At 44.4% G+C, this 27,669-nt stretch overlaps 1 protein-coding gene across 2 annotated transcripts in view; it reads right to left on the bottom strand.

Moving 5' to 3' along the window:
- Positions 1-27,669, bottom strand: part of LOC119977373 (nectin-3-like) — a 254,335-nt gene that overhangs the window by 12,074 nt on the left and 214,592 nt on the right. Inside the window, exons 3-6 of one of the 2 annotated variants that reach the window (XM_038818200.1) lie at positions 26,287-26,586; positions 23,360-23,477; positions 9,683-9,834; positions 4,004-4,134 (exon numbers count right to left, since the gene is read on the bottom strand). In XM_038818200.1, coding sequence (XP_038674128.1) covers positions 4,019-4,134; positions 9,683-9,834; positions 23,360-23,477; positions 26,287-26,586 — 686 coding nt within the window. In that variant the 3' untranslated portion in view covers positions 4,004-4,018. Of the gene's footprint in view, positions 1-4,003; positions 4,135-9,682; positions 9,835-23,359; positions 23,478-26,286; positions 26,587-27,669 lie in introns of those variants that run through there. The other variant, XM_038818199.1, reaches the window with a different exon arrangement.

Here is a 27,669-nt window from a genome sequence, read left to right as displayed (position 1 = left end):
GAACCAAGTTTTGCCATGCAGTCGTGAGTGTACAGGGAGTAGAGTAGGGGGCTAAGTATGCAGCCTTGCGGGGCACCGGTATTGAGGACTATTGTGGAGGTGGTGTTGGTGTTCATTCTTACTGACTGTGGTCTGTTGGTCAGAAAGTCGAGGATCCAGTTGCAGAGTGGAGAGCCAAGTCCTAGGTTTTGGAGCTTTGATATGACCTTGGCTGGGATTATGGTGTTGAAGGCGGAGCTGTAGTCAATAAATAGGAGTCTGATGTAGGAGTCCTTGTTTTCAAGATGCTCTAGGGATGAGTGTAGGGCCAGGGAAATGGCGCATGTCAATGAAGAATTGAGCATTTGAAATAGCTAGTAGTGTGGATCTGAAGGAAATCGGTCCTTGTGGGCACTCAGTGGAGATGGTGTTTATAGTGCACTCCTTAAAGGAGGCGCATTTCATTCCATCCCATACGACAGCATGATAAACACTGGAACTTCAGCATGGCAAAAGCTTATGCTCTCCAAGGCTAGCTGTCCTGATTGTTTTTAGTGTTTCCCACAGGTGCAGACATCCCCACTTCAGGAGACCTTCTCCTTCTCCATCAGTGGCTCAAGTTGGCCAACCAGGAACTGATGAAGCACTGTTGCACTTTGCAAGCACATCATATAACATCGCAGTTCTGTGCCATAACCCTCAAGCTCCTCCTCCATCTCTTCCCCCAGTACTTGCTTCTCATCTTCCTCAAATGAGCTGTCTCCTTTCAGAGACATCCCTCTTCAATGTCCATATCTCTCTGGATAGCCATGTGAGTGTAATCAGGCCATTGCAGTGAATCCAATGACCTCCATCGTGTGCAGATGACCAGGTAGCTTCGGTTGCAAATGGACTGGGAAATTTAGAACTTAAGGGATGGTCTGATCAAAGTTTTCAAAATATTGAAGGGACAGACCGGTTAGATAAGAGAGGAATTATTTCCATTTGTTGAAGAGTGCAGAACTAAGGAGTAGGTCAAAAATATAGAACCAGACTTATCGGGGATTAAATTAAGAAACTTCTTCATGTAAAGAATGGTAGAAGATTGAAGTTTGCTTTTGAAAACGGTATTGATGCGAGATCAAAAGTTAATTTTTAGATTTTTGTTAGTAAAACAAAAGAAATGGGAAAAAGTAGTTAGGCACAGATCAGAATGGCAAAATAATCTTTGGCCACTGTGCCACCGAATCAGTCTTTCAATCTGTTCACCAACAGGTCTACAGATTGCTGAGGTGTTCCTCTGGCACAGTAGTTGTGACTTAATTGAATACAAACTTGCAGTTCTCACTCAGGATGAATGCATTCTGTGCCCAGCCACAGAAGATGCAGCCTGAAGATAGGCTTTCTAGATACAAAGCTGCTCAGGGGCAAACATATGCTGAACATGAAAGAGTTAAGCAGGACAATTTTAATAGGTGGGTATGAGCATTGGGTGTTGAAACTATCTAAGAGGCTCTGAGAGAGGTAATTCTCTTCGAAGAATTTAAGAATACACTACCTTCCGTGATAAGAACCCATGTTGAAAACCAAAAAGTGATGACCAATGAAATGAAAAAAAAAAATGAAAATCGCTTATTGTCACGAGTAGGCTTCAATTAAGTTACTGTGAAAAGCCCCTAGTCGCCACATTCCGGTGCTTGTTCGGGGAGGCTGTTACGGGAATTGAACCATGCTGCTGGCCTGCCTTGGTCTGCTTTCAAAGCCAGCGATTTAGTCCTGAGCTAAACAGCCCCTTGTTGATGAGCTGATCCATAAATTTAAACTTTTGTTCTTTCACCCCCATAATTTTGAAACGGATAGGAAGTTGAGAGTGAAGGAAGGCCGGTGGCCAATGTAAGGAATGGATAGCTGGAAATACTCAGAAATCCCCTCCTCAGACCAGGAAGGGTGACTGAGGGTGTAGGTGAGACTCGAAGCCTAAGTGTTACCCTTGCAATAAAGTGGGACACGTTCGTTCAGCTAGGAAGTTGCGGGAAAAGCCCGTTGCCCATGGGACTTGTTGGGGTTCACAAGGGTTCAGAAAAGGGGACAAAAAAGTGGAGAATGCTACAGAGCAGACTGTAGCTCTAGATACAACCACGAGACCCGAAGTAAACACCGCTGTGGGAGGTGTGTTATCATAGTTCTATCTTAGAACTTACAGGGCAGAAGGAGGCCATTCAGCCCATCGAGTCTCCACCAGCTCTTTGAAAGTGCACCCTACCCAAGCCCATAACTCCACCCTATCCCCATAACCCAGTAACCCCACCCAACACCAAGGGCAATTTTGGACACTATGGGCAATTTAGCATGGCCAATTCACCTAACCTGCACATCTTTGGACTGTGGGAGGAAACCGGAGCACCCGGAGGAAACCCACGCACACACGGGGAGAACGTGCAGACTCCGCAGACAGTGAACCAAGCCGGAAATTGAACCTGGGCCCCTGGAACTGTGAAGCAATTGTGCTGACCACCATGCTACCCAAGTGAGAAATGGAGATGATATCCCATTTCAATGGAGCGCGATTTGTCAGATCCAGTAGTTGTTGGAGTGGTTAAGAATTTACCAGAGAACGGAGTAGATTCATCTTTGTGGAATGATTTTGAAGGCGTTAAAGTCGTAGCTTCACCCATGATTACAGAGAGTCCGAGGGAAGGGAAGGAGACAGAACAGTTACAGGAACAATTTCGAGATACTTTATCATCATGTGTGGTGACCAGGGCAATGCCTAAAAGTTCACCACCAGAGATTAAAGTCACGTCACAATCAGATGGTAGAGTAGCCAAAACTATCATTGCGAATGAGGATAACTCCGAAGAAGTGTTTGGTAGAACTTAATTAATTGAGGCCCAGGAGGCAGATCCAGAGGTACATTGGTCAGCACAGTCAGCTCTCACAGAGTGGAGGTTGAGGGGTTTCCAGAGTGCTATTACTTTAAGAACGGAGTTCAGATTGGGAAGTGGATGCATCCTCGTAGACCTGCAAACCAGGAATGGATGGTTGCTCATCAGATAGTAGTTCAGCTCAAATATTGTAGGGACATACTATGAATAGCACAAGATACATGTGGGAATTCGGAAAACTCAGGCATTAGTCAACAGGCATGTTTCCTGGCCAGGTGCTTAAGGATGTACTGCAATTCTGTAGAACGTGTCATATCTGCCAGGTAATAGGTAAACCATTATCACACCACAACATGGGATTAGAACCATACCTTTGATACCAGTGTTTGAAGAACCATTTAGTTGGGTATCAGTAAATTGCATAGGACCGTTGCCTAAAATGAAGGCAGGGCATCAGTACATTCTTACGGTCAGGGATATATGACTATCCAATTTCTGGAAGTGATACCTTTGAGAACAATTACCATTAAGGTAGTAGTGGAAAGGTTGACACAGCCTTACCCTTACAAGTACAATCATTTTTTTTCTTTAAATTTAGAGCACCCAATTCTTTTTTCCTAATTAAGAGGCAATTTAGTGTGGCCAATCCCTGCACATCTTTGGGTTGTGGGGGTGAGTCCAATGCAGACATGGAGGGAAAGTGCAAACTTCACACGGACAGTAACCCGCAGCCGGGATCAAACCCAGGTCCTTGGCACCAGACAGTGCTACTTCAAGATGCAGAAATAGAGAGGCCAGTGGAATATTTTTTTTAAAAACCAAGTCCGAGCCAAAGAAAGTAGTCCCACCATTGAAAGGGAAGCCTTCTCATTGTTACTAGCCCTTCAGCGCTTTGAAGTACACGTCCAGCATGACAAAGTTTAGTTTATAGGGAGCATAATCTGTTCACGTTTCTGGAAAAGATTAAAACCCAGAACGCATGTTTATTCCACCAAAGCTTATTAGTACAGCAGTTCAATGTTAAAATTATATACATCCCTAGAAGGGGTAATGCGATAGTGGGTGCTTAGTTACGGGTTTAAGGGCTGACGAGTTGCCAATGTACAAACTAGGGGGAGCCTATTTAACGAGGAAGGATGAATGGATATATATTTGTGATTTATGTCTTGCTTACCTTACAATGAAACGTCTATGCCCTGACATTTCATTCCTTTTAGGGAGGAGTATGGAACCTTCCTGTGGATTCCCTTATTACTCATTTGTTTTACTTTGTCATTATCATTTTTGATACCTTTAAGTCAAGTAGAGGAAGTGAGGAAATCAAAAGCCGTAAAATAATACACTGCACTATGAAGATTTTGAATATTTACATTTTTAACAGAACTCAGACTTTCAAGCACCTGAGAGATTGGACAGAATCGGTTCAATTGGTTGGCTGGTGGCCAATGGACTGGCCAAAGACCGCATCTTGCCTGGTAAAAGACAGATTGGCTTCAGTCAGGTGTAAGGTTTCCAGAGGACCCAAAAAACAGAACTCCCCTGAATGCGGAGAGAAGCTGTCAGTTGCTCGCTCTCTCTTTGGTTTTCCTGCCAGCTGGTTTCTGAATTTGCAGAAGTCTAGAGGTCCTGATGAATCTACAGTGAAAACCATTACACGCTAAAAGTAAAGACGTCCCTCACTGAAGGCCTAGACAAAAAATAACCAAACTAAAAGACAGCTTTCTGAAACAAATACTTTCATCCTTTCACTCTTTGTCTAATTTTTCTTTCCACCCCTCTTTTGTCTGCCCTGTCTGCGTACAGAGGGTGGGGCGAGTTAGGGCTTGGGTAATAGTTAACCTGTTTTATTTGCTGCCTATTTAATTATAGTTAATGTTATCAATTGTTAAACTACAAACCGGATGACTGTAGTTATTGGGCAGCCAATAGTTAATAGCTAATTTCAATTGTGTTATGATCCAGGTAGGACTGGAATTGACTGCGCACAGCCCAGGTTGTTGGAACAACATGAGAAGTGGGAATAGAGTATGGCTGTGGTTACTTGTATCGCATTTTATTATTTCATCGCACAGGGAAAAAATGGACTGCCTGCATTGCAAACTTCCTTCTTTTTCCTGCAGCAGCACTTTGCATACCTTGTGCTTCTGCTCCCCAGTTTCTCACTGATAGGTGGTGCTAAGTGTTCTTTGCTCATAATGGCCAGCTCATACAGCATATGCCTCAATCTTGGTACTTAGCTGAGTGAATACCATAGAGTTCCTCCTGGACTGTCCAGGCTGAAGTGTGGTTTGTGGATGCTGATGGTGTGCTCTATCATGCTCCTTGTGCAGCCTGGTTTCCATTATAAGCGCATTGCATTTGCACACAGGTTGGTCACCAGTTATATCGTAAGTGTATGAACACCGTCACTCAGTGGCAATGCTTTGATATACCATGGTAGGTCAAATACTTTTGGTACAGAAGATGGCCAGAGAATGAAGGAACCATGACTATTTCAAGGATAACAGACATTCATTTGCTGATGCATTCCCTGTGGAACCCCTTTCAGTTCATGAAAATGACGAGAGTTGACACAGGATGCACACAGTTAATGATATCTTGCACAGTGGGGGAGTCTGCATTCCATACAAATGTTCATGCCCTCTCTCTGCTTGCTTGTCCCAGACAAGAGTGATTGATTCACAACTTTTTAAATGAAGAATGATCTCTCCAATGCAACAGTGCAATGCAAACCAGAGATTTGCTTATTTTTCCAGCATTAGACTGGAGCAAGTTAAGACACAGAAGAGCCACAGTCAACCACAGGCAATGTTGGTACTAATTCGGCTTAGATGTTGCTGTTGCAACTCTGACATATTTCAGTCACAATTTTTTACATGGAAATGTCACAAGAATTGGTCATTGTGAAGTTTAGGTAAGGGAATTGATCCAGTCTGTCAGCTGTGTCTCAACTGCTTCCGAGTCAGACGATTGTGAGTTCAAGACTTACACCAGGACTTGAGCACAACAATCAAGGCTAATACTCCAATGCAATACCAAGAGAGCGTTGCACTGTCAGAGGTGCTGTTTTCAGGTGAGATGTTAAAACAAATCTCCATTTGCCCTCACTGGTGGATATAAAGTGCTCCCACATCACAATTTTGTCGAAGACATGGAAAGTTCAGGGCAATAGTCATCCCACAATCAACAAAAACGCATCATCTGGTCATTGTCACATTCCTATTTGTGGTAGTTTTTAATGTGCAAGTTATCGGCATTAAAACAGTGACTACACTTCAAAAGTACTTCAGTGGCTATAAAGTGTGTTATACAAATGAATGTTTCCCCTCGAGAACCTTAGTGGATATGGCCTCCTGTTGGGAGCCCTCCTGCCTCTTCTAGCAGTTTCTCCAGCTCTGTGAGCCCCCTGTCAAAAGGAGACTCTTCTTGGTCACCCATGCATAGAATCACTTGTTTCAATACTTGGATTGTCACTGGAGTTGGTAAATAATTTTTTAGCCACACCACTCTATGGAGACAACCAAAATTTTAAGCAACAAAATGAAAACTGTGTGCAATTGCACCAGCAGCCAAATGATGTGCGAGGTAAGTGAATTGGCTATTCTAGCTTGCCCCTTGTGTCCAGGAATGTGCAGATTAGGTTACAGTGTTAAGCGGATAGGAAGAGGAGGACGGGAGAGTGGACCTGGGCTGTGCGCTCTTTCGGAGGGTCGATGCAGACTAGATAGGCCAAATGGCCACCTTCTGCACTGTTGGAATTCTAAAAATATTCCAGCAATTAACTTCCAAGTTGTTCATGACCTCTAAGTAGCGCTGGTGGGTGGAGAGCTCATTCATGCTGTTTAGCATCTTGTTTAGCTGTGCATGAATAATCAAAAGCCTTTGTGAATAGAACAGTGTCATTCCTGGAACAAAGACAAAATCTTTAGGTTTTATTTCTTAAACATCATAATAATACAGCCATGGGAGCATTCACACAATGGTTTGGAATCTCATCTGGTGCTCTTTGCCACATTTCTATATAAAGACACTTTTATGTTACAATTATATAATTGGGATTGAGTAAGGTACATGCCACAGCACAAAATGTACAGACAGCAAAAGTATTTCTCAACCTCAAGTCTCTACAATATTGCTCTCCACTTCACGCAATGCCTTTCATTTTAGAGTAAAACCAAAATTGAGATCTTAGCTGCTGCTTGCCTTATTTACCAGCATATATACAATGAGCCAAATCTGTTTTTAAAAGAGTTAAATGTACAGTTGTCTTCATTTTCTTTTTTAAATATCCAATTTGAACTTAAAAACAAACCATTCAGAAGCAATTGCATGAAATTTCTTAGCTTTTTGGAATTCCATAAATCAGTGCTTCACAGACTTTTCCCTGGTGTGACCCCATTCTAACACATCAGATTTGGGAGACTTCTGGGGCGACAATTTGGGAGAGACGTCTGGGGGGGGGGGGGGGGGGGGGGGGGGGGGGGGGGGGCAATCTCGCTGTCAATCGTGTCCCCCATCAGTCTCCTCTGCTCCAAGGAAAACAAGTCCAGTCTATCCAATCTCTCGTCATAGCTAAAACTCTCCAGCCCAGACAACATCCTTGTAAATCTCTTCTGCACGCTTTCAAGTGCTTTCAGATTCCTCATAAAACGTGGATCTCAGGGCCGCACATAATATTCTAGCTGTGGCCTAAACAACGTTTTATACTCCAGCAAAACCTCCCTGCTCTTAATGTGGTATTATCCATTTTGGTAGGAATAACAGCAAAAGGGATTATTATTTAAATGATAAAATATTAAAACATGCTGCTGTGCAGAGAGACCTGGGTGTGGTAGTGCATGAGTCGCAAAAAGTTGGTTTACAGGTGCAACAGGTGATTAAGAAAGCTAATGGAATTTTGTCCTTCATTGCTAGAGGGATGGACTTTAAGACAAGGGAGGTTATGCTGGAATGTATAAGGTGTTAGTGAGGCCACACCTGGAGTATTGTGTTCAATTTTGGTTTCCTTACCTGAGAAAGGATGTACTGCCGCCGGATGGTGTGCAGAGGAGATTCACTAGGTTAATTCCAGAGCTGAAGGGGTTGGATTACGAGGAGAGGTTGAGTAGACTGGGACTGTACTCGTTGGAATTTAAAAGGATGCGGGGGGATTTTATAGAAACATATTAAATTATGGAGGGAATAGATAGGATAGATGCGGGGAGGTTGTTTCCACTGGCGGGTGAAAGCAGAACTAGGGGGCATAGCCTCAAAATAAGGGGAAGTAAATTTAGAACTGAACTTAGGAGGAACGTCTTCACCCAAAGGGTTGTGAATCTATGGAATTCCTTGCCCAGTGAAGCAGTTGAGGCTCCTTCATTAAATGTTTTCAATGTAAAGATAGATAGTACTTTGAAGAATAAAGGGTTATGATGTTCGGGCGGGAAAGTGGAGTTGAGTCCACAGAAGATCAGCATGATCTCATTGAATGGCGGAGCAGGTTCGAAGGACCAGATGGCCCACTCCTGCTCCTAGTTCTTGTTGCGTGCCTTCTTAACCACTTTATCTACCTGCTCTGCTACTTTAAGGCACACCAAGATTCCTCGGTGCTTCCCAGGATTCTGCCATTTATCATGTATTCCGTTGCTTTGTTTGGCCTGCCCAAGTACATCACCTCACACTTATCCGGATTGAATTCCATTTGCCACGGATCAGCCTATCTGACCAGCCCGTCGATATCCTCCTGTAATTGAAGGCTATCCTCCTCACTATTTACCATTGCACCAATTTTCGTATCATCCGTAAACTTACTATTCAACCCTCCCACATTCAAGTCTAAATCATTTATAGATGGGCTGTATGGCACTTTCTGCACTGGAAGGATTCTATGGGACCCCACCGGACACAGGATTGCAGTCAGAAAAACACACCTTGACGATCACCCGCTGCTTCCTAGCACTCAGCCAATTCTGGATCCAATTTCCTTGGATCCCATCACACCATCAGTCTGCCATGTGAGGTTTTATCAAAGGTTTTATCAAGTAGAGTACAAATGCATTGCCCTCACCTGGTCACCTTTTTGAAAAATTCAATTAAGTTGGTCAGACATGACCTCGCTTGAACAAAACCACACTGACTGTTCTTGATTAACTCCTGCATCTCCAAATGCTGATTAATTCTTTAATTCTAAAGCTTTAATTCTGTGTCTCAAAATTGCTTCCAATAATTTCCCCACCACTGAGATTAGATTGACTGGCCTGTAGTTTCGTGGTTTAACCTTCCCTCCTCTTGAATAATGATCCTCCATTCCTGCAGCACCTCTCCTGTGGCGAGAGAGGAATTGAAAATTGCCAGCATCCCTGCTATTTCCTCCCTTGCCTCACTCAACAGCCTGGGATACATTCCATCTGGTCCTGGAGATTTGCCTACTTTTCCACCTGCCAGGTCACCCAAAACGTCCTTTCTATGTTAATTTCTTTAATTTTATCCAGGGTTCACTGAAAGTATTGGCTCCAGCTTTTTTCTTTATTGGAACATGGTGGCCCTGTACTCGCTGTTTGGCCATTCGCACCAATGAAAAAAGATGAGGATTTAAAGGAACCATACAGCAATCAGAAAGCAGACCCAAGTTTCATGGTGGCCATTGATATCCCAGAGCTTGTGGCCCCAAAGTTTTGTCTCGCGATCTCCAGTTTGGAAAACCCTGCTACAAGTGACAAAGCGTGAATATTATTGCGCAATTGTATGAATTAACTCCAGATATATTTATAAAAATTAAGATTTGTTTGTGATGCAAAGACATTTCAATGATCAACCAGTTGTTAAGTTGACCAAACAACATAGATATCATAAAAACATACCTCTTATCTGAACAATCTTTTGTTTTTTCCTGCGTCCGTGAATGTTCACTACATTGCAGATATAGATGCCAGAATCGTTGTGGTTGAGTGGTCGGTTGAAAGTTAGAGTATCATTTTCAATCTGCAAATCCTCCGGTAACTGTGCCTCCAATCTAGATGATTAAAAAGATAATTGGGCATATATATTTTTTAAAACATCAAAATTATAAATATCCAACAAGCCATTTCAGAAAGACTGAATACAGTTTAAACATGATAGCGCTACACTACACAAGCTGTCAATCAGCAACAAGTGCCTGTCACTCACACTCTAAGGATCAACAATGCCTCACAACAGATGAGGAAATGTGTTCAGCTTAATCTGCTGCTTCTCTAGCCATTGAACCAAATTTTCCTCAAGGATCTTTTATTGTGATAAAGTCACTGTAAAATGTAGAGATAAAAGAGTCATTAAAATGCATACAGAAGACTTTCCGAGTCAATGTGTAGAAAGCCCAACAACGGAGGGACAGTTCCGGATTGGGTTTTAGGGAATAAAGCTGGGCAGGTGCAAGAGGCATAAGTTGGGGAGCACTTTAATGGTAGTAAACATAATTTTGTTCGCGTGAATATAGGTGTGGAAAACTATATAGATAGACCAAGTGCAGAAATCTGACATTGGGAAAGGTCAATTTACTAAGCTGAGATGTGACTTGGCAAAAGTGAACTTTAAACAGCAATTTGAAGGTAAATTAGTGTCAGGGGAGCGAGAACTGCTGAAATCTCTGTTCCCTTCCCGACTGTCCACAATCAGTGAACATAGAACATAGAATATACAGTGCAGAAGGAGGCCATTCGGCCCATCGAGTCTGCACTGACCCACTTAAGCCCTCACTTCCACCCTATCCGCGTAACCCCTCGTAACCTTTTTTTGGGTCACTGAGGGCAATTTATCATGGCCCATCCACCTAACCTGCACGTCTTTGGACTGTGGGAGGAAACCGGAGAACCCGGAGAAAACCCACGCAGACACGGGGAGAACGTGCAGATTCCACAGACAGTGACCCAGCCGGGAATTGAACCTGGGACCTTGGCGCTGTGAAGCCACAGTGCTATCCACTTGTGATACTGTGGTGCCCAGTGAGCATGAGATGAGGAGCAGTGATGAGGAGCATGTTTCTTAACCTCTGGATGTGTGGACAACTTGAAAAACCAGCAGCAAACCTTTCTGTAGGTTTCAATGAAGAGGATTGTTTATTCGCACTCAGCCAGAAATCTAATGCTGTGGTACTCACACACATAAAAATACAGTCAAGGAAAGTACAGTTGAAAAGTACAGTGTGCTTTTACAACTTATAAATAAAAGGAATAGTTCATACTTCATGTGATTGCCCTGCCCTGAAAAACACTTATTACAGTCCTGATGAAAAAGAAGTCTTCGCTCCTGGAGCATAGTTTAGGTTAGCTAGAGTCAAATGCCAAAGTTGTTTTCAGCATTCTCTCGAGGAGGCGGTATTTTTACAGGTCAGGATTTGAGTTGCTTGTTTAGTGGCGGGCCCGAAAAGGAGCAGGCCTTGCAATGTAAAAATCTCCGGTTATTAAGGCATAGATATTACTGTCCTTTCAGCTGCTACTGTGTCTTTCTATAGCCCATACTTGAAGGTTACAAAGGAACAAACATGGCTGCCTTACCATGGGACTCCTCTTTCAGTTCCTGTGCCAAATATGATGGTGGTCTTGGTATGATTTGCCACAACCTGGTTTATTTTTTAAGTCATTCATTCTGAAGGGGGTTGAGACAACCTCCATTTTTGTTTTAGAGAGACCCATTCAATTCATAGACATAGAACAGTACAGCACAGAACAGGCCCTTTGGCCCTCGATGTTGTGCCGAGCAATGATCACCCTACTCAAACCCACGGATCCACCCTATACCCGTAACCCAACAACCCCCCCCATTACCTTACTTTTTAGGACACTACGGGCAATTTAGCATGGCCAATCCACCTAACCCGCACATCTTTGGACTGTGGGAGGAAACCGGAGCACCCGGAGGAAACCCACGCACACACGGGGAGGACGTGCAGACTCCGCACAGACAGTGACCCAAGCCGGGAATCGAACCTGGGACCCTGGAGCTGTGAAGCATTTATGCTAACCACCATGCTACCATGCTGCTTGACAGGAAAGTCTTTTGGATGGTGCCACAGTATGGATGGTTGACATCTCTTAGTCTGGAATGCATTCTTTTGTCGTGAGACTGGGAGGCGATTTTTGAATTCACAGGTTAAATAACCCTCAGCAGCCAGCTTTTGCAACATTTAATGTCCTTTTTAAAAGAATATTCAGATCCAAAAGATGCAAAAGTAAAGCTTATATTTTATAAGTCATTAATATGGAATGCCTTTACTGGGCATGACAGAGGCATTGAAGAAGGCAGAGAGTTCGGAACAAATATGTTCCCAACGAGTAAAAAAAGGTGGGACTCCAAAATTTAGACTCCGCTAATTTCAAAGAGCATAACACTGTAGGATAGGAAAAAGAAAACTTGTGTCACACACCAAGTGCTCAATACTGCAGAAAACCCAGGAGTATAAAAGTGCAGGGATGAAATTAAAACGGAAAAAAAAAGTAATGAAAATATATTAGCAAGTAAAATCAAGGAAAATTCAAATATATTTTGTAAATATATGGAGAAGACCTTTTTTGACACAGAGGGTAGTGAGAGTCTGCAATTTGCTGCCCAATTTGGTGGCGAAGGCAGCGGCCCAAAACCCATTAAAAAATTTATGTTTGTGCTGTAAGGTGCAGGGCAATGGATTGTGTGCAGGAAGGTGTGATTAGGAAGGGTACCTGGGTGTGTCCTCAGGCTGGCATGGATAATATGGGCCGAATGGCCTCCTTCAGTGCTGTAACTTTTCTATGATTCTATTCTATGAAGAGCAAGGTGATAGTGAAGGGAATCGTTCGGTCAATTAGAGACAAAATGTGTGCAGAGGTGCAAGAATTCTGAATTAATACTTTTTTTCACAGAAGACAGGGAATAATCTATGCATAAATTGACATTGAAGCCTCCGGAAATCCTTCTAAGAACAGCAATCGACGTATACATAAATGTAAACAGCTGGTGTGGGTATGGTTGCCATTTTGAAATGTGAAAGAAAAAGCATTACACTGGTAATGCATATTAAATTAATGTGACAGACTTAATAGAATGAATAGGAATTAATTGTATAATTGTATAAAAATACCTTTAACCACAATCAAAGTGTTTTAAAACCATCAAATTCCAGGTACGACCTCCGCAAAGCCATCTGAGATGCCAAGAGAGAATATCAAACTAAGCTAGAGTCACAGACAGACTCTCGGCGGTTGTGGCAAGGACTAAGCAACATAACGGGCTACAAAGCGAAGCCGAGCAGTATCTCTGGCAGCAGTGCACCCCTCCCGATGAACTTAATGCATTCTATACTCGGTTTGAGCAGGTAACCAACAATCCGCTATCGAGTGCCCCAGCAACCCATAATTCACCCATACCCACCATCACAGTTTCCGAAGTCAGATCGGCCTTCCTGAAAGTGAACCCACAGAAGGCGATGGTCCCGGACGGGATCCCGGGTCATGCACTCAGAGCCTGCGCGAACCAGTTGGCAGAGGTTTTCACAGACATCTTTAACCTATCCCTACTCCACTCCGAGGTCCCCACCTGCTTCAAGAAGACCACCATCATACCGATACAAAAGAAGAACCAGGCAACGTGCCTCAATGACTACCGCCCGGTGGCCCTGACGTCAGTTGTAATGAAGTGCTTCGAGAGGCTGATCATGAAGCGCATCACCTCCATACTCCCGGAACGCCTTGACCCACTTCAATTCGCATACCGTCGCAACCGGTCCACATCAGACGCCATTTCCCTGGCCCTACACTCATCCCTAGAGCATCTCGAAAACAAGGACTCCTACATCAGACTCCTATTTATTGACTACAGCTCCGCCTTCAACACCATAATCCCAGCCAAGCTCATATCAAAGCTCCAAAACCTAGGACTTGGCTCTCCACTCTGCAACTGGATCCTTGACTTTCTCACCAATAGACCACAGTCAGTAAGAATGAACACCAACACCTCCTCCACAATAGTCCTCAATACCGGTGCCCCGCAAGGCTGCGTACTTAGCTCCCTACTCTACTCCCTGTACACACACGACTACATGGCAAAACTTGGTTCCAACTCCATCTACAAGTTTGCTGACGATACGACCATAGTGGGCCGGATCTCGAATAACGACGAGTCCGAATACAGGAGGGAGATAGAGAACCTAGTGGAGTGGTGCAGCGACAACAATCTCTCCCTTAATTCCAGCAAAACTAAAGAGCTGGTCATCGACTTCAGGAAGCAAAGTACTGTACACACCCCTGTCAGCATCAACGGAGCCGAGGTAGAGATGGTGAGCAGTTTCAAATTCCTAGGGGTGCACATCACCAAAAATCTATCCTGGCCCACTCATGTCGACGCTATCACCAAGAAAGCACAACAGCGCCTTTACTTCCTCAGGAAACTAAGGAAATTTGGCATGTCCACATTAACCCTTACCAACTTTTACAGATGCACTATAGAGAGCATCCTATCGGGCTGCATCACAGCCTGGTATGGCAACTGCTCGGCCCGGGACCGCAAGGAACTTCAGAGAGTCGTGAATACCGCCCAGTCCATCACACGAACCTGCCTCCCATCCATTGATTCCATCTACACCTCCCGCTGCTGGGGGAAAGCAGGCAGCATAATCAAGGATCCCTCCCACCCGGCTTACTCACTTTTCCAACTTCTTCCATCGGGCAGGAGATTCAGAAGTCTGAGAACACGGACGTACAGACTCAAAAACAGCTTCTTCCCCACCGTCACCAGACTCCTAAATGACCCTCTTATGGACTGACCTCATTAACACTAACACCCATGTCTGCTTCATCCGATGCCAATGCTTATGTAGTACATTGTATATATTGTGTTGCCCTATTATGTATTCTCATGTATTTTCTTGAATTCTGTTTAATCCCCTTTTCTTCCCATGTACTGAATGATCTGTTTAGCTGCTTGCAGAAAAATACTTTTCACTGTACCTCGGTACACGTGACAATAAACAAATCCAATCCAAATTCATTGTCTTCAGCATCTGACACAGAATTTACAGAGTTCAGAATCCCAGATCAGATCCGGCACTTTTGTTTTTTGAATTGCCCCAACAACTAATCATTTTCCTCTCCATCTATTTAATGGACTTTCTGCATTTTCTGAACGATCCGAGGGCACTTGCATCACACAACTTGATAATGAAACCACACAAAATATCGAGTGGGCAGTGTGCATATTTCCACTCTTTGTGAAGGTCTTTGCTCCATCAACCACCCACATCCTCCATTCAGCACATTACCCTTGAATGGCTTGTTAAGGCACACATCCAAAGGTTGAACTACTGATGTCACACCCCCAGTATAACTGCAACTTGGGTGTTATTTCTTCGAAGACATCTCTTGATCTCATCAGTTATATGGAATCCGAACCTGTCCCACTCTAATATGCTGCATTCTTTACGTCGGCCACCAGGATGCCGATTTCACACATTATCAATGCTTGGCTTCACATCTTGAAAAATAATTAGCAAATAAAATAACTTCCTATCTTTCCTTTCCTTTTTAATTTCATCCTCTACTTTCCATTATCCTCCAATGTTGGTACAGTTTTGAACTCTTCGTTTCTGACAGAAAGTTCCCCTTTTTCCTTATCCTTCAGTTTTGTGATGGCCATCCACCATATCTACTGCAGGACATCTGATTTTTGGCATGGTTTTACATTTGAAAATTATCATTGGCTTTAATTTTGTTCCATCAGCCATGCAGGCTTGTACCTTGTGAATCTTGGCTTCTCATGTCTTATAAATTTCACCAGAAAGTTTTGAACCTTTCCATTCTATAGTTTGACTGCTGGGTGCATTAAACTTCACGGATGCTTCATCAGTGTTGCCGATGTGACTTAATGGACACTGCGTTTTTGCCCATAGAATAGAATTATAGAATCTCTACAGTGCAGAAGAAGGCTATTCGGCTCACCGAGTCTGCACCGACCCTTCGACCCTATATTGACTGGGACTCACTTAGTGCTAGTGTTTTGAATGGGGCAGATTTTGTAAGATGTATCCAGGAAGGCTTCTTGATGTAATATGTAGATAGTCCAACGAGGAAAGGTGCAGTATTGGACCTGGTATTGGGGAATGAGCCTAGATAAGTGGTTGAGGTTTCAGTAGGGGAATATTTTGGGAGTAGTGACCAAAATTCCGTAAGTTTTAGGGTACTTTTGGATAGGGATGAGGGTAGGGTTGCGGTGCTAAACTGGGGAAAGGCAAATTACGTTAACATTAGACAGGAATTGAAGAATTTGCATTGGGTGTGGCTGTTGGATAGTAAATCAACATTGGACATGTGGGAGTTAGGATTCAGGAAAGTCACGGGCGGGATTCTCTCAGCCCGGGGCCAGGCCGGGGAATCCCCGCGACCGGTACCAATCGTGCCACGTCGCCGGTACGCGATTCTCCGCGGAGCATAGAATCGGCACCAGTGTGGTTAGCGCAGCACCGGTTGGGGGCTGCTCTTCGTGGCACCCCCCGCTGATTCTCGACCCGGGATGGGTCAAGCGGCCGTCGTAAAAAACCCGAGTCCCGCCGGCGCCATCCAGACCTGCTCACAGCTGGCGGGAATTCGGTGTGGAAGGGTTGGGGGGGTGGCCTGTGAGTGTGTGTGTGTGGGCCCTCCGATGTGGCCTGGCCCGCGATCGGCAGGCTGGTCTTGCTGGCTGGGGCCTCCTTTCTTCCGCGTCGGCCCCTGTGCCATGTTGTGTCGGGGCCGGTGCATTGAAGGGAGCCACTGCGCATGCTCGCGTTGGCGCCAGTGCCATTGCGCATGCGCAGACCCTGCGGCGCCCAGTTAACACCGGGATCAGCAGCTGGAGCGGCGTGAACCGCTCCAGTGCCCTGCTGGCTCCCTGGAGGGGCAAGAATTACTGATCCTGAGGCCGCGTTGATGCCGTTTCCGACGGCGTCAACACAGCCTCAGGATCACAGAATCCCGCCCCACGTTCCTGAGAGAACAAAGGATAAGTATGGGAAGTTTAGGGAGCCTTGGATAATGAGGGATATTGTGAACCTCGTCAGAAGGAAAAATTAGGCTTTTGTAAGGTCTAGAAGGGTGGGAACAGTCAAAACCCTTGGAGTATAGAGAAAGTAATAATTTATTGACAACCTAATACGCTTCGCAAACCTGCCTGTCAAAAAGCATTACATGCTCATTGAAACTAAATCCATTGATCAACTTCATCCCAGACAGCCTTTTCTTCTCTGGCCACGATATACCGTGCCCACTCTGCTCGTGGCCTTCAGGCGCGGTGAGCCTTTCTGGGTCATTGGGCTGTAGACTAATGAGAGCTGGCAAATGCGGCCACTCGAGACTCGTTCAAATTCAGGGCTGAGAGCCACACTTCGTAGGCCCCATCATTTCCATCTGGCACAGACCCAACTCACCCCACAGAGGCCAACTGGCGATCTGGAAATTTTCCAGATTGTCTCCCACCATCACAATCCTTAACCGAAGAATCTCACCTTCTAAAGCTCAGACTCCCCCAGGGCTGTGACCTTGTTCGGCTTCTCGCCTCCCATCCTTTTCACTCCTCTTTCTGCCTACATGAAGCTCACTGCTCTTCTAATCCTTCTTTCTAATCCATCTCAGGGGCAGCATGGTAGCACAGTGGTTAGCACAATTGCTTCACAGCTCTAGGGTCCGAGATTCGATTCCCGACTTGGGTCAGTGTGTGGAGTCTGCACGTTTCCCCATGTTTGCGTGGGTTTCCTCGGGGTGCTCCGGTTTCCTCCCACTGTCCAAAGATGTGCAGGTTAGGTGGATTGGCCATGCTAAATTGCCCTTAGTGTTGGGTGTGGTTACTGGGTTATGGGGATAGGGTGGAGGTGTGGGGTTGGGTGGGGTGCTCTTTCCAAGAGCCGGTGCAGACTCGATGGGCCGAATGGCCTCCTTCTGCACTGTAAATTCTATGAATCTATGATTTTCTGAATTCCCTGCTTCCTCCAATCCTATTACAGTGAGAAATACGCTCCAAAAGTGTTTCGGCAAAGCTCATTGATCGTGAGAAGTGCTATATAAACATAAATCTACTGTTTTCCCCAAACATCCCTTTCTCTTGTATGGATGCTTTTCCAATCATAGCTTACCTTTTTCTGTTTTCCTCCAATTTTGTGTTCGGGTTTGATGCTCACCTCTTGTCCCCACCACTCGAGTTTACTGCAGCAAGCAGTCTGTTTATTCACAGAATATTACAAATAGCTGCATGGTCATGGACACGCATGCACGGATGTTAGAGGGAAAATTGGCCTTCCCTTCAAAATTTATCTTCATCACCTCTTTCCAGGTAAAACCCCTTGATTCCTCCTTGAAAACTACCCCTCTATCGCCAACCTTCCTTTCCTACCTAAAGTTCTTAATGTATTATCACCTCTCAAATTTATGCCCATTTTTTCCCCGACCTCTATGTCACATTTAATTATTGAATGGCCACTGAGTCCTGAAGCAGAACCATGGACTTGCTCACATTTTGGGATGGATAGGAGTACTGTTCAAGACAGGGCAAAGCATTGGAAATTCTTTGGCAGATTCTCCATCTCAGAAACAAAGTGTCATGCCCTCCAAAGGCTCTGTCGCAAGAAATGAAAAATGAAATGAAAATCGCTTATTGTCACAAATAGGCTTCAAATGAAGTTAGTGTGAAAAGCCCCGAGTCGCCATATTACGGCGCCTGTTAGGGGAGGCTGGTACGGGAATTGAACCGTGCTGCTGGCCTGCCTTGGTCTGCTTTCAAAGGCAGTTATTTAGCCCTGTGCTAAACCAGCCCCTCAGGGGGGCTGTTGTCCTTTTTAGTAACTTGAGAAACAGTAACTCGCTCCTCCTTCAGTCCTTGCTGGGAAAACTAACCACACCAGGCCCTGCTTTAGGCCAGCTTTTAAGATTGGGCAGCAGGATAGCGCAGTTTTTTTTTAATACCCTATTTGAATGTCTGGACCACCCTTTACACCAGGCTGTTGGATGAGGGATGGTACGGGGCGATTCTAATTAGCCATTCCATTTTGTAAACGGAGCAAACTTTTCACTAGTACAGAGCATTCGATTGTCCTTGACCAGGATCTCGGGGATCCCATTGGTACTAAATGAGCATCAGACCTTTTCTACCAAAGTCCTGAATATTGTCCAGACCACCTGCACAGTAGCACAGTGGTCAGCACTGTTGCTTCCCAGCGCCAAGGTCCTGGGTTTGATTCCCAGCTCGGGTAACTGTCTGTGTGGAGTCTGCACATTCACCGTGTCTGTGTGCGTTTCCTCTGGGTGCTCCGGTTTCCTCCCACAGTCCAAAGATGTGCATGTCAGGTGGATTGGATCACGCTAAATTGCCCTTAATGTCCAAAAATTAGGTGGGGTTCCTGGGATAGGGTGGAGGTGTGGGCTTACATAGGGTACTCTTTCAGGGGCCAGTGTGGACTCAATGGGCCAAATGGCCTCCTGCACTGTAAATTCTATGATTCTATGAACTTGTACACAGCTACCTACCTCGAGTGGGCATCCATGATGACATGGAACATGGACCCCATGAAAGACCCTGCATGCAGTCACACCCACGGCTGTCTTGGCCATTCCCATGGATTAAGTAAGGCCGGTGGAGGGAGCTTCTGATGCTTCTGGCATGCGGGGCAGCTGCGCACAATCCTCTCAATGTCCCCACCGATGCCGGTCAACAGACATAACTATGGGCCAACATCTTCATCTTAGAGGCACCCAGGCTCCCATTGTGTAGGGTCCTTCAGCAGGGATTCCTGTGTCCACACGCTCACCTGGATAGCCATCACTGGCAAGGTATCCATAAAGTTGAGTGTTGCGTCCACTTCATCCGCCACTGGTGGGAATGGAACACTTCTCCATGTTTATCCAAAAGATCTGTTGCCAGTTGAAACTAAGGACTCGCAACCAGTCACACCCCAACAAATTGAGCCCTGGTTCCCGAAAGGCAACAATGAGAAGATGGACCAACTGCTGCCCAAGTGTTACTGGAGTTACAATGATCTCCACGATGTTCAAAGGCTCGCCAGTATAGGCTGCCAAACTTGCTTTGGTGTCGGGCAATGTCAGTGGCATGATTCCTGCACGGAATCACCGAAATGCCTGATGGTCCACGGTGGAGACGGCAGTTCCAGTATCCATTTCCATCACCACGAGGTGATCATTTACTTATAACGTGACCAGGATCAGTGACCATGACGCAGTTCCGCTGCATCAAACAGTCCTCTTCATCCTCAGGGCCCACGTGCAGGCTCTGGTTAGCAGTGATCTCGGCCGTTGCCGTGGATGTCATTCTCTGCGCTGAATTTGGTGGCTCAGGCCATCACATGACCTCCTGTTGCTCGTTCTGGGTGTGTGCTTTATACTCAATTGGCTCTGTTTCATTCCTTAGCTCTAGAGTCGCCAGGTATCCTTATGATACCGCCACGAGGTTCAAGTTCAAATCAATGACTCAATACACGTTAGTAAGTTCAAAACAAGACACGTTTATTCTTACAGTTATTTACTTCTCATGCATATAATACTAAGACTAAACTATTCCTACCACTACTAGGCTAATACTTATCTGGAATAAGGGAACTATCGGATCAGGGAACAATGGCCTCTTGCTTTGTCCTAGATCCGCAGGCTTCCAGTTGGTGTGGACTAAAGGGGTCAGGAGTGTCTATTCTCGTAGCGGGCGTTGTATGACACTTACTTGTCGGTGTAGCAATTGGCCAGGCCTCTCCTTCTCACGTTCAAGTTCCTGGAGAGCTGCTGCAAAGGTGTTCTGCTGGGAGGGCCGGCTAAGAGAGGAGGGCTGGCTAAGAGATCGAATTCGTCTTGGGACCTTACTTTTATAGGTCCCAGGGGCTTCGCACCCTTTTGGGCGGAGCCCTAATTCACTGGCAATCGATTGGGTCTCATCCCAATCGATTGATACGAATCCCCCAATACTGAGGCTGTTCCTCGATCGCGGGGCGGTTCTTTCTAACTTGTTTGTGTCCTTTTGTTTCAGGCTCCGTTGGCGCCGAGAAGTCTGACCTGCTATAGAATGTTTCTATTGCAGCTAATTGTTGTGTCCATTGTGCCCGGGAATCACCGGGAATAGGTGGGGCCATAACGCCCACTTCTCCTTGGTTTGGACAAAGGATGGTCTGGATTCTTGAAATGGTTAATGTTTCATTCATTAATATGGTTACCAGATGTTTCAAGATCATTTTGTCTTCACAGATGGATTGACTCCATGGTCCAGGGCTTTGCTTCAGAAGTGAATAGGGGCCATTACTTCTGGAGTCACAGGTGGCATTTGTGCATCATCAGAGCCAAGGTAGCTGTAATTTTCTGAAGGCCAGAACATATATATATCGATACATACGTTTTTGGCAATACACGTGTCATAAATCTTGTTCTCAGCCCACTGACTATCCCTCTTCCTGGCAACTGTGAGACTGAACCACAACATGCACAACCCTGGTAGTGTATTTGGCACCAAGATTAGTTCCCAAACACGTATTCACTCCATCATGAAAACCATCAAATGGCACCAGCCTAACAGTACCAGTAGAGAGGGCCAGACATTGTAAAAATGCTAAAAAGAGAGTTAAAGGCTCCCCATCTGAATGCATATGGCATTCAAAGAACAAAGAAATATACAGCACAGGAACAGGCCCTTCGGCCCTCCAAGCCTTTACCGATCATGATAGCAACCTTTGGCAAAACTTTCAGCACTTCCTTGAGTCGTATCCCTCTATACCCATCCTATCCATGTGTTTATCAAGATGACTTTTAAACGCTGTTAATGTATCTGCTTCCACAACCTCCCCCAGCAACGCATTCGACCAGCGCCGACCGCGCCGGTGCCATTGGTGGACCGGTGTCCCGTAATTCCCCCTCCCCCCCCTCGATTCTCCAACCCGGCGATTACGACGGCGTCAACACTTAGCCCCAGGATCATAGAATCCTGCCCAGGAAGTCAATTTTTTATAGGCCCCCTGACATTAACCATACTGGAGGACGGGGTGTCGAAGAAATAATAGGATTTGTCAGAAAGGTATGGTGTTAATTTACTTGTAGATTGGATGAAGCAGATTGACAAAGGTAGCCTGGAAGATGAATTCAAAGAGTGTTCCATCTTCTCCATCAAAAATACTGTCTACTTCCAGCTGTTTTCTGAGCTGTCCCAGTCTATCAGCTGCTAAAATTGCATCCATATCTTTGTCATCTGCTGAGTTAAATATTTCTATTCTTCAGCCAGAGGGTGGTGAAACTCTTTGCCACAGAAGGATGTGGAGGCTAAATCACGGAGTGATTTCAAGACAGAGATAGATAGGTTCTGGATTAATAAGGGAATCAGAGGTTATGGGGAGACGGCAGGAGAATGGGGATGAGAAACATATCAGCCAAGGTTGAATGGTGGAGCAGACTCGATTGGCCGAATGGCCTAATCCTGCTCCTATGTCTTATGGTCTTATTTTCTCCTGGCCTACCAAATTGAAGATGAATAGATCTGACAAAATAAAAATCTGTCTTTTTCCTTCAAAAGCAGCTACAGAGTAACAGATTTTGTTTCTGGTTTACAGCGGCAATTAAAGGTGGACTCAGTGATTAGAATCAAGTTTGCAGAAATGTATACCACCAGGATTAGTAGTGGACAATAGCAGTAAATCCAGAGATACTGAATGTTTTGAGGATCACATCAGAACCACAACATCTGTGAAACGGACTTATTCTGGAACCCAGAATTTCCAGTTTGGATGGCTCTCTGGGACATATCAGTGTGTAAACCTGGGCTGAGTGCCTGGTACTTAAGAGTGCTGCTTATACTGATTTATTTAGAGGTGCTCCTAGCTTCACGGCTCTGCTCTCATTTCTCCAGCACTAATCTGCAGCCATGACAGCAAGTTCCCCTTGCAGCCGATGAAGGTAAGAGCATAATTTTAAATACAGCTGGCAGCATACGCCTCTGCTTCGCTGCTGACTGCAAAAGTTGGGCTGATGATTGTTATCATGTCAAAGGACATATGGAAATATAAAAATGCTTTTCTCATAGAACTGCAAAAACTGATTTAAAGATCAAAGATTTAAATGTCCAATAAGGTTCTTAGAACTCCAATGCTGTAATGAAGGATTAATTGTGCCGTGTATCAGAGCAACATCATCTCCAAGAAATATGTTTGCATTTCATCATACGCTCATGACTGAAAATAACAACATAGTAGGTCAGGCTGATGGCGGTAAAGCTTTGCATTAAGATCATTGAAATGACTGCACAATTCATAGCTATTTAAGATTTCATACAACTTTTACTCTCATTTTCAGTTATTCGTCGGCTCACAAACAGAAAACATGACGAAACTTGGATAAAAGGCCTTATGGCATTGACTATAACTTACCAACAACCATTATCCATAAGCTGATAGGCCATTCAGTGGACATAAATCACATGCTTTTGTTCAATTATTTCTGCGATCTATTGAAATTATGTGCTATTACACTATAAATACCTGCAGACTTTGCAGAAGTATTAAATACCATACATGTGAGCTACATACATACCTGCTCCATATGTATGCAGAAGGTGATGGGTTTGCATCAGCTTTACATTTAAGTTGTACATTTTGTCTGCCAACAAACCAGTTTCCATCATATCCCATCACAGTAACTTCAGGGGCATCTGGAATTAATCAACACACATTGGCTTCTGGAACCGGTATCTCATCCAATTAACTTTATGCTAGTTATAATTAAATTCATTACATTTTTGTATTACAGCAAGTATTTAGGGACAGGTCGAGACCATTTAGTCCTTCAAACCTGTTCTCCCATTCAATGAGATCATGTTTGATAAGCAAACTAATCCTGCATTTGTTTCACATCCATTAATGCCTTTGGCTAACAAAAATCTACCAGTCTATTCCCAAATTAACAACTGGTCTCTATACAATTGCCATATACGGAAGAGTTTCAAACTTTTACCAATCTTTGCAATTTCCTAATTTCACCCCTAAAAGGTCTGACTCCATTTTTTGATGATTCCCCCGGTTCTATATTTCCCAATCTAGAAAAGTTGTTCTTTATCTACTCTATCTGTTCCACTTAATATCTTGAAAACGTCAATTAAATCACCACTTTAATCATCAAAATTCCATGGAATAGGGCCCCAGTTTGTTTAATCTCCCAAAGACCAAGTATCATTCTAGTAAATCTGGGCTGCACTTCCATTAAAGCCAATATAACCAGCAGAAGGTATGGTGCCCAGAACTGCACTCAGTACATCAGGTGTGGTCTAACCAGGGCGTTGTGTAGCTGAAGCATGACCTTTACCCAGTTGTACTCTGGGCTGGTAGTTAAAAAGGCCAGCATTCCATTAAGCCTTTTTGATTATTTAGCATATCTATTTGTGACAGGTTAATGATATGTGCATCAGGACCTCTAAAACTCTTTTGGCCTCTGATATTCCTAGCTTTTCAACATTTAGAAAATACCCTGTCCTTTCTTTTGTTTTTAAAATGGTTCAAAGTGGATGATCTCATATTTACCTACATTTGAAATCCATTTACCAATTGTGTCAATTCACTTAATCTATCAATAAATTGCAGTCATAGAACAGTACAGCACAGAACAGGCCCTTCAACCCTCGATGTTGTGCCGAGCAATGATCACCCTACTCAAACCCACGTATCCACCCTATACCCGTAACCCAACAACCCCCCCTTAACCTTACATTTTAGGACACTACGGGCAATTTAGCATGGCCAATCCAACTAACCCGCACATCTTTGGACTGTGGGAGGAAACCGGAGCACCCGGAGGAAACCCACGCACACACGGGGAGGATGTGCAGACTCCGCACAGACAGTGACACAAGCCGGAATCGAACCTGGGACCCTGGAGCTGTGAAGCCATTGTGCTATCCACAATGCTACCGTGCTGCCCAGTCATTCTAAGCTTCCAACTACATTTGCTTGTAATACCTTCCAGATTTGTCTCATTGGAAATTCTGGATTTCTATAACAGCATTTAAGTCTTGAGAGAATGCAATGATCATTGAGGCTCCATACCAAATCCAAATAGGACACCGCAAGTTACATCCTGCTAATCTGAACAGGAAAAGCATTTTTGATGTTTATTTCAAGTTGAGATGGGCCAATTTAGAAGTAGTTCTCAATTCGAGAAAAGTTTGGAAAATTGAACTTAGGGTATCTGCAATGCCCCCAACTACCGTCTTTTAAGATCCAGTGAAGCAAAACCATCTGTTCTTGAGGACCTGTCAATTTCTTCATTATTGCTGTTTTGCTGATGTTAATTTTGTTGAGACTGGGCCGAATTTCCAGGCAGGCATTAGGAAGTAAAGTCAGGTAACTTGTCAACTCAGCAGATCGGTCTCCTTTCAAAAGGCACCTTCCCAAATATTTTTGGGAAGCTGGGGGCAGGTTGGAGTCAGGTCCATTGCCAACCGACACACTTTATGAAGACTGCCTTGTAGGAGGGTGCGTGCAAAGTGATCTGGTTAGAAGGCTGGGTTCTCGGAGACTTTGGCCCAGTTGTATTAAAGACCTTTAGCTCTCACTTGTGCCGACAGAGGCACATAGGCCCTATGACCTCCGCTGCTGTGCTCTGGGATTCTATGTTAAGCATGCGTCCTCAGTCTTCTGATAGTGTGTGTTATGCTTTATTCCAAGGCCACCATTGGTGGCTGGCTCTTTCTTCTATTTAGTTAATGTTTTCCTGGAGTCCATGCCCAGAGTTTCCTTCCTATTTCCTTTCCTGCTGTCAGAAAATTTGAAACTACACTTCCCTTGAACTTTCTTTTCCCCTTTTATTTTGCTGTGGGATTATACTTCGCCTTTATATAAATAGCTGTTTAAAGATCAAGCTCTGAAATTTCAAGCAGACTGAGAACAATTTAAGAACATCCAAAACACTAGCAATTTTGTTTTAATACATACACAGATACATAGAACATACAGTGCAGAAGGAGGCCATTCGGCCCATCGAGTCTGCACCGACCCACTTAAGCCCTCACTTCCACCCTATCCTCATAACCCAATAATCCCTCCTAACCTTTTTGGACACAAAGGGCAATTTAGAATGGCCAATCTACCTAACCTGCTCGTCTTTGGACTGTGGGAGGAAACCGGAGCACCCGGAGGAAACCCACGCAGACACAGGGAGAACGTGCAGACTACGCACAGACAGTGACCCAGCAGGGAATCGAACCTGGGACCCTGGCGCTGTGAAGCCACAGTGTGAGCCACGTGTACTACCGTGCTGCCCTGTAAGAGAAGTACCACTAGGACTTCTAATTTATACATTTATTTTGCGAGATTTTTTAATACACAATTCCATTTTGAGCAAGGGTGTGTAAACTAAAATAATGGCAGCAGGGGAATGTTATTTGTCAAACCTACTGAAATCATTAGATTCATGCTAATCCATGACTTATTATCTGATATATTCAGGATAACACATCAAGTACTTACATTGTACATCTAAAATATATGGGACTCGAGTAGTGGTATTCAGTGGTGGATGTCTCACTATGCACGTGATCGGTCTCTTCCTCACAAATCGGGATGGAACAATCTTGAACTGATTTACAACAGTCACAGTTTGATTTGGGGCAGAAATCTTTGTCTGCTCCTGTTCTCCAATGAGATCAGTTTCCCAGAAAACAACTGCTGCAGGTTTTCCATTGGCTGCTGTGCATATTGCGGCAACTGTCTCGTTAGCACCATCAACAAGTGGTTCAGGGCCACCTCCCACAGTAATTGTTGGTTCAACTGTAAGAGCAATAAAAAAGTAGTCTTGTTAGAAATTAACTACAATGTAAACCTAAATATACATATTTATTTTATGCATATAATATATAAACAGCTTGAAATTTAGAGCAATAGATTAGTGCTGTAAGTTCATTTTACTGGGAATTGCTAAAGGTTTCGTTTCCATAGAAACAAGGCTAATTGGATAATTACTCTTAGGTCAGGTTGGTTTGCTTGAACAAAGGGCTATAGTCGGACAAATGCATGAATAGATAACTATTATTAGAGCTGTACTAGATTTTTCATTTAACCATGTTTAATTAAGATGCTTGCTGAAGTATAGGGGCTATATTAGTATGTGGAAGTAGATTAGAAATCACGTTAGTGAAAAATACCATGGTTTAATCGCGTGATGAGGAATAAGAACAGCTGAACTGAATGGCCATCACAACTCTTGTTAATAGGTCTTATGAACAGCCTTGCACATAAATAACCGATGCAATTGATTCAAATAATGAAACTTTTTAAAGTCTGCTCTGAATGCTGGAGATAGAGCATTACTAGGAAGATGAAACTAGCCAGAGAGAACAGCTTGAGATGTGGGAAAGATGAGGTGACGGTGATTGATCAATGTACATGAGAGGCACATGAAGCTAAAGGCAGCTGAACGCAATTAGGTTCAAGGGTTTCACATCATATTCAAGTTGGAATCACAAAATCCCGACAGTGCAGAAGGATGCCATTTGGCCCATCAAGTCTGCACCAACTCTGTGAAAGAGCACCTTAGCTAGGCCTATCCACCAACTGATCCCTGGAATCCCATAACGTTTGGACACTAAGGGACAATTTACCATGGCCAATCCACCTAACCTGCACATCTTTGGACTTTGGGAGGAAACCCACACAGACACGGGGAGAATGGTGGTTCGCGGGGTGGCATGCTGGCATAGTGATTAGCACTGCTGCCTCACAACGCCAAGGACCCAGGTTCAATTCCAGCCTTGGGTAACTCTCTCCCCGTGTTTGTGTGGGTTTCCTATGGGTGCTCCAGTTTCTTCCTACAGTGCAAAGATGTTAGGTGGATTGGCCATGATAAATTGGCCG

Source organism: Scyliorhinus canicula, chromosome 14 (assembly GCF_902713615.1).
Source record: "Scyliorhinus canicula chromosome 14, sScyCan1.1, whole genome shotgun sequence".
Taxonomy (NCBI): Eukaryota; Metazoa; Chordata; class Chondrichthyes; order Carcharhiniformes; family Scyliorhinidae; genus Scyliorhinus; species Scyliorhinus canicula.
The sequence above is the reverse complement of the archived record's forward strand: the minus strand, read 5'-3'. Positions and strand labels throughout refer to the sequence as shown.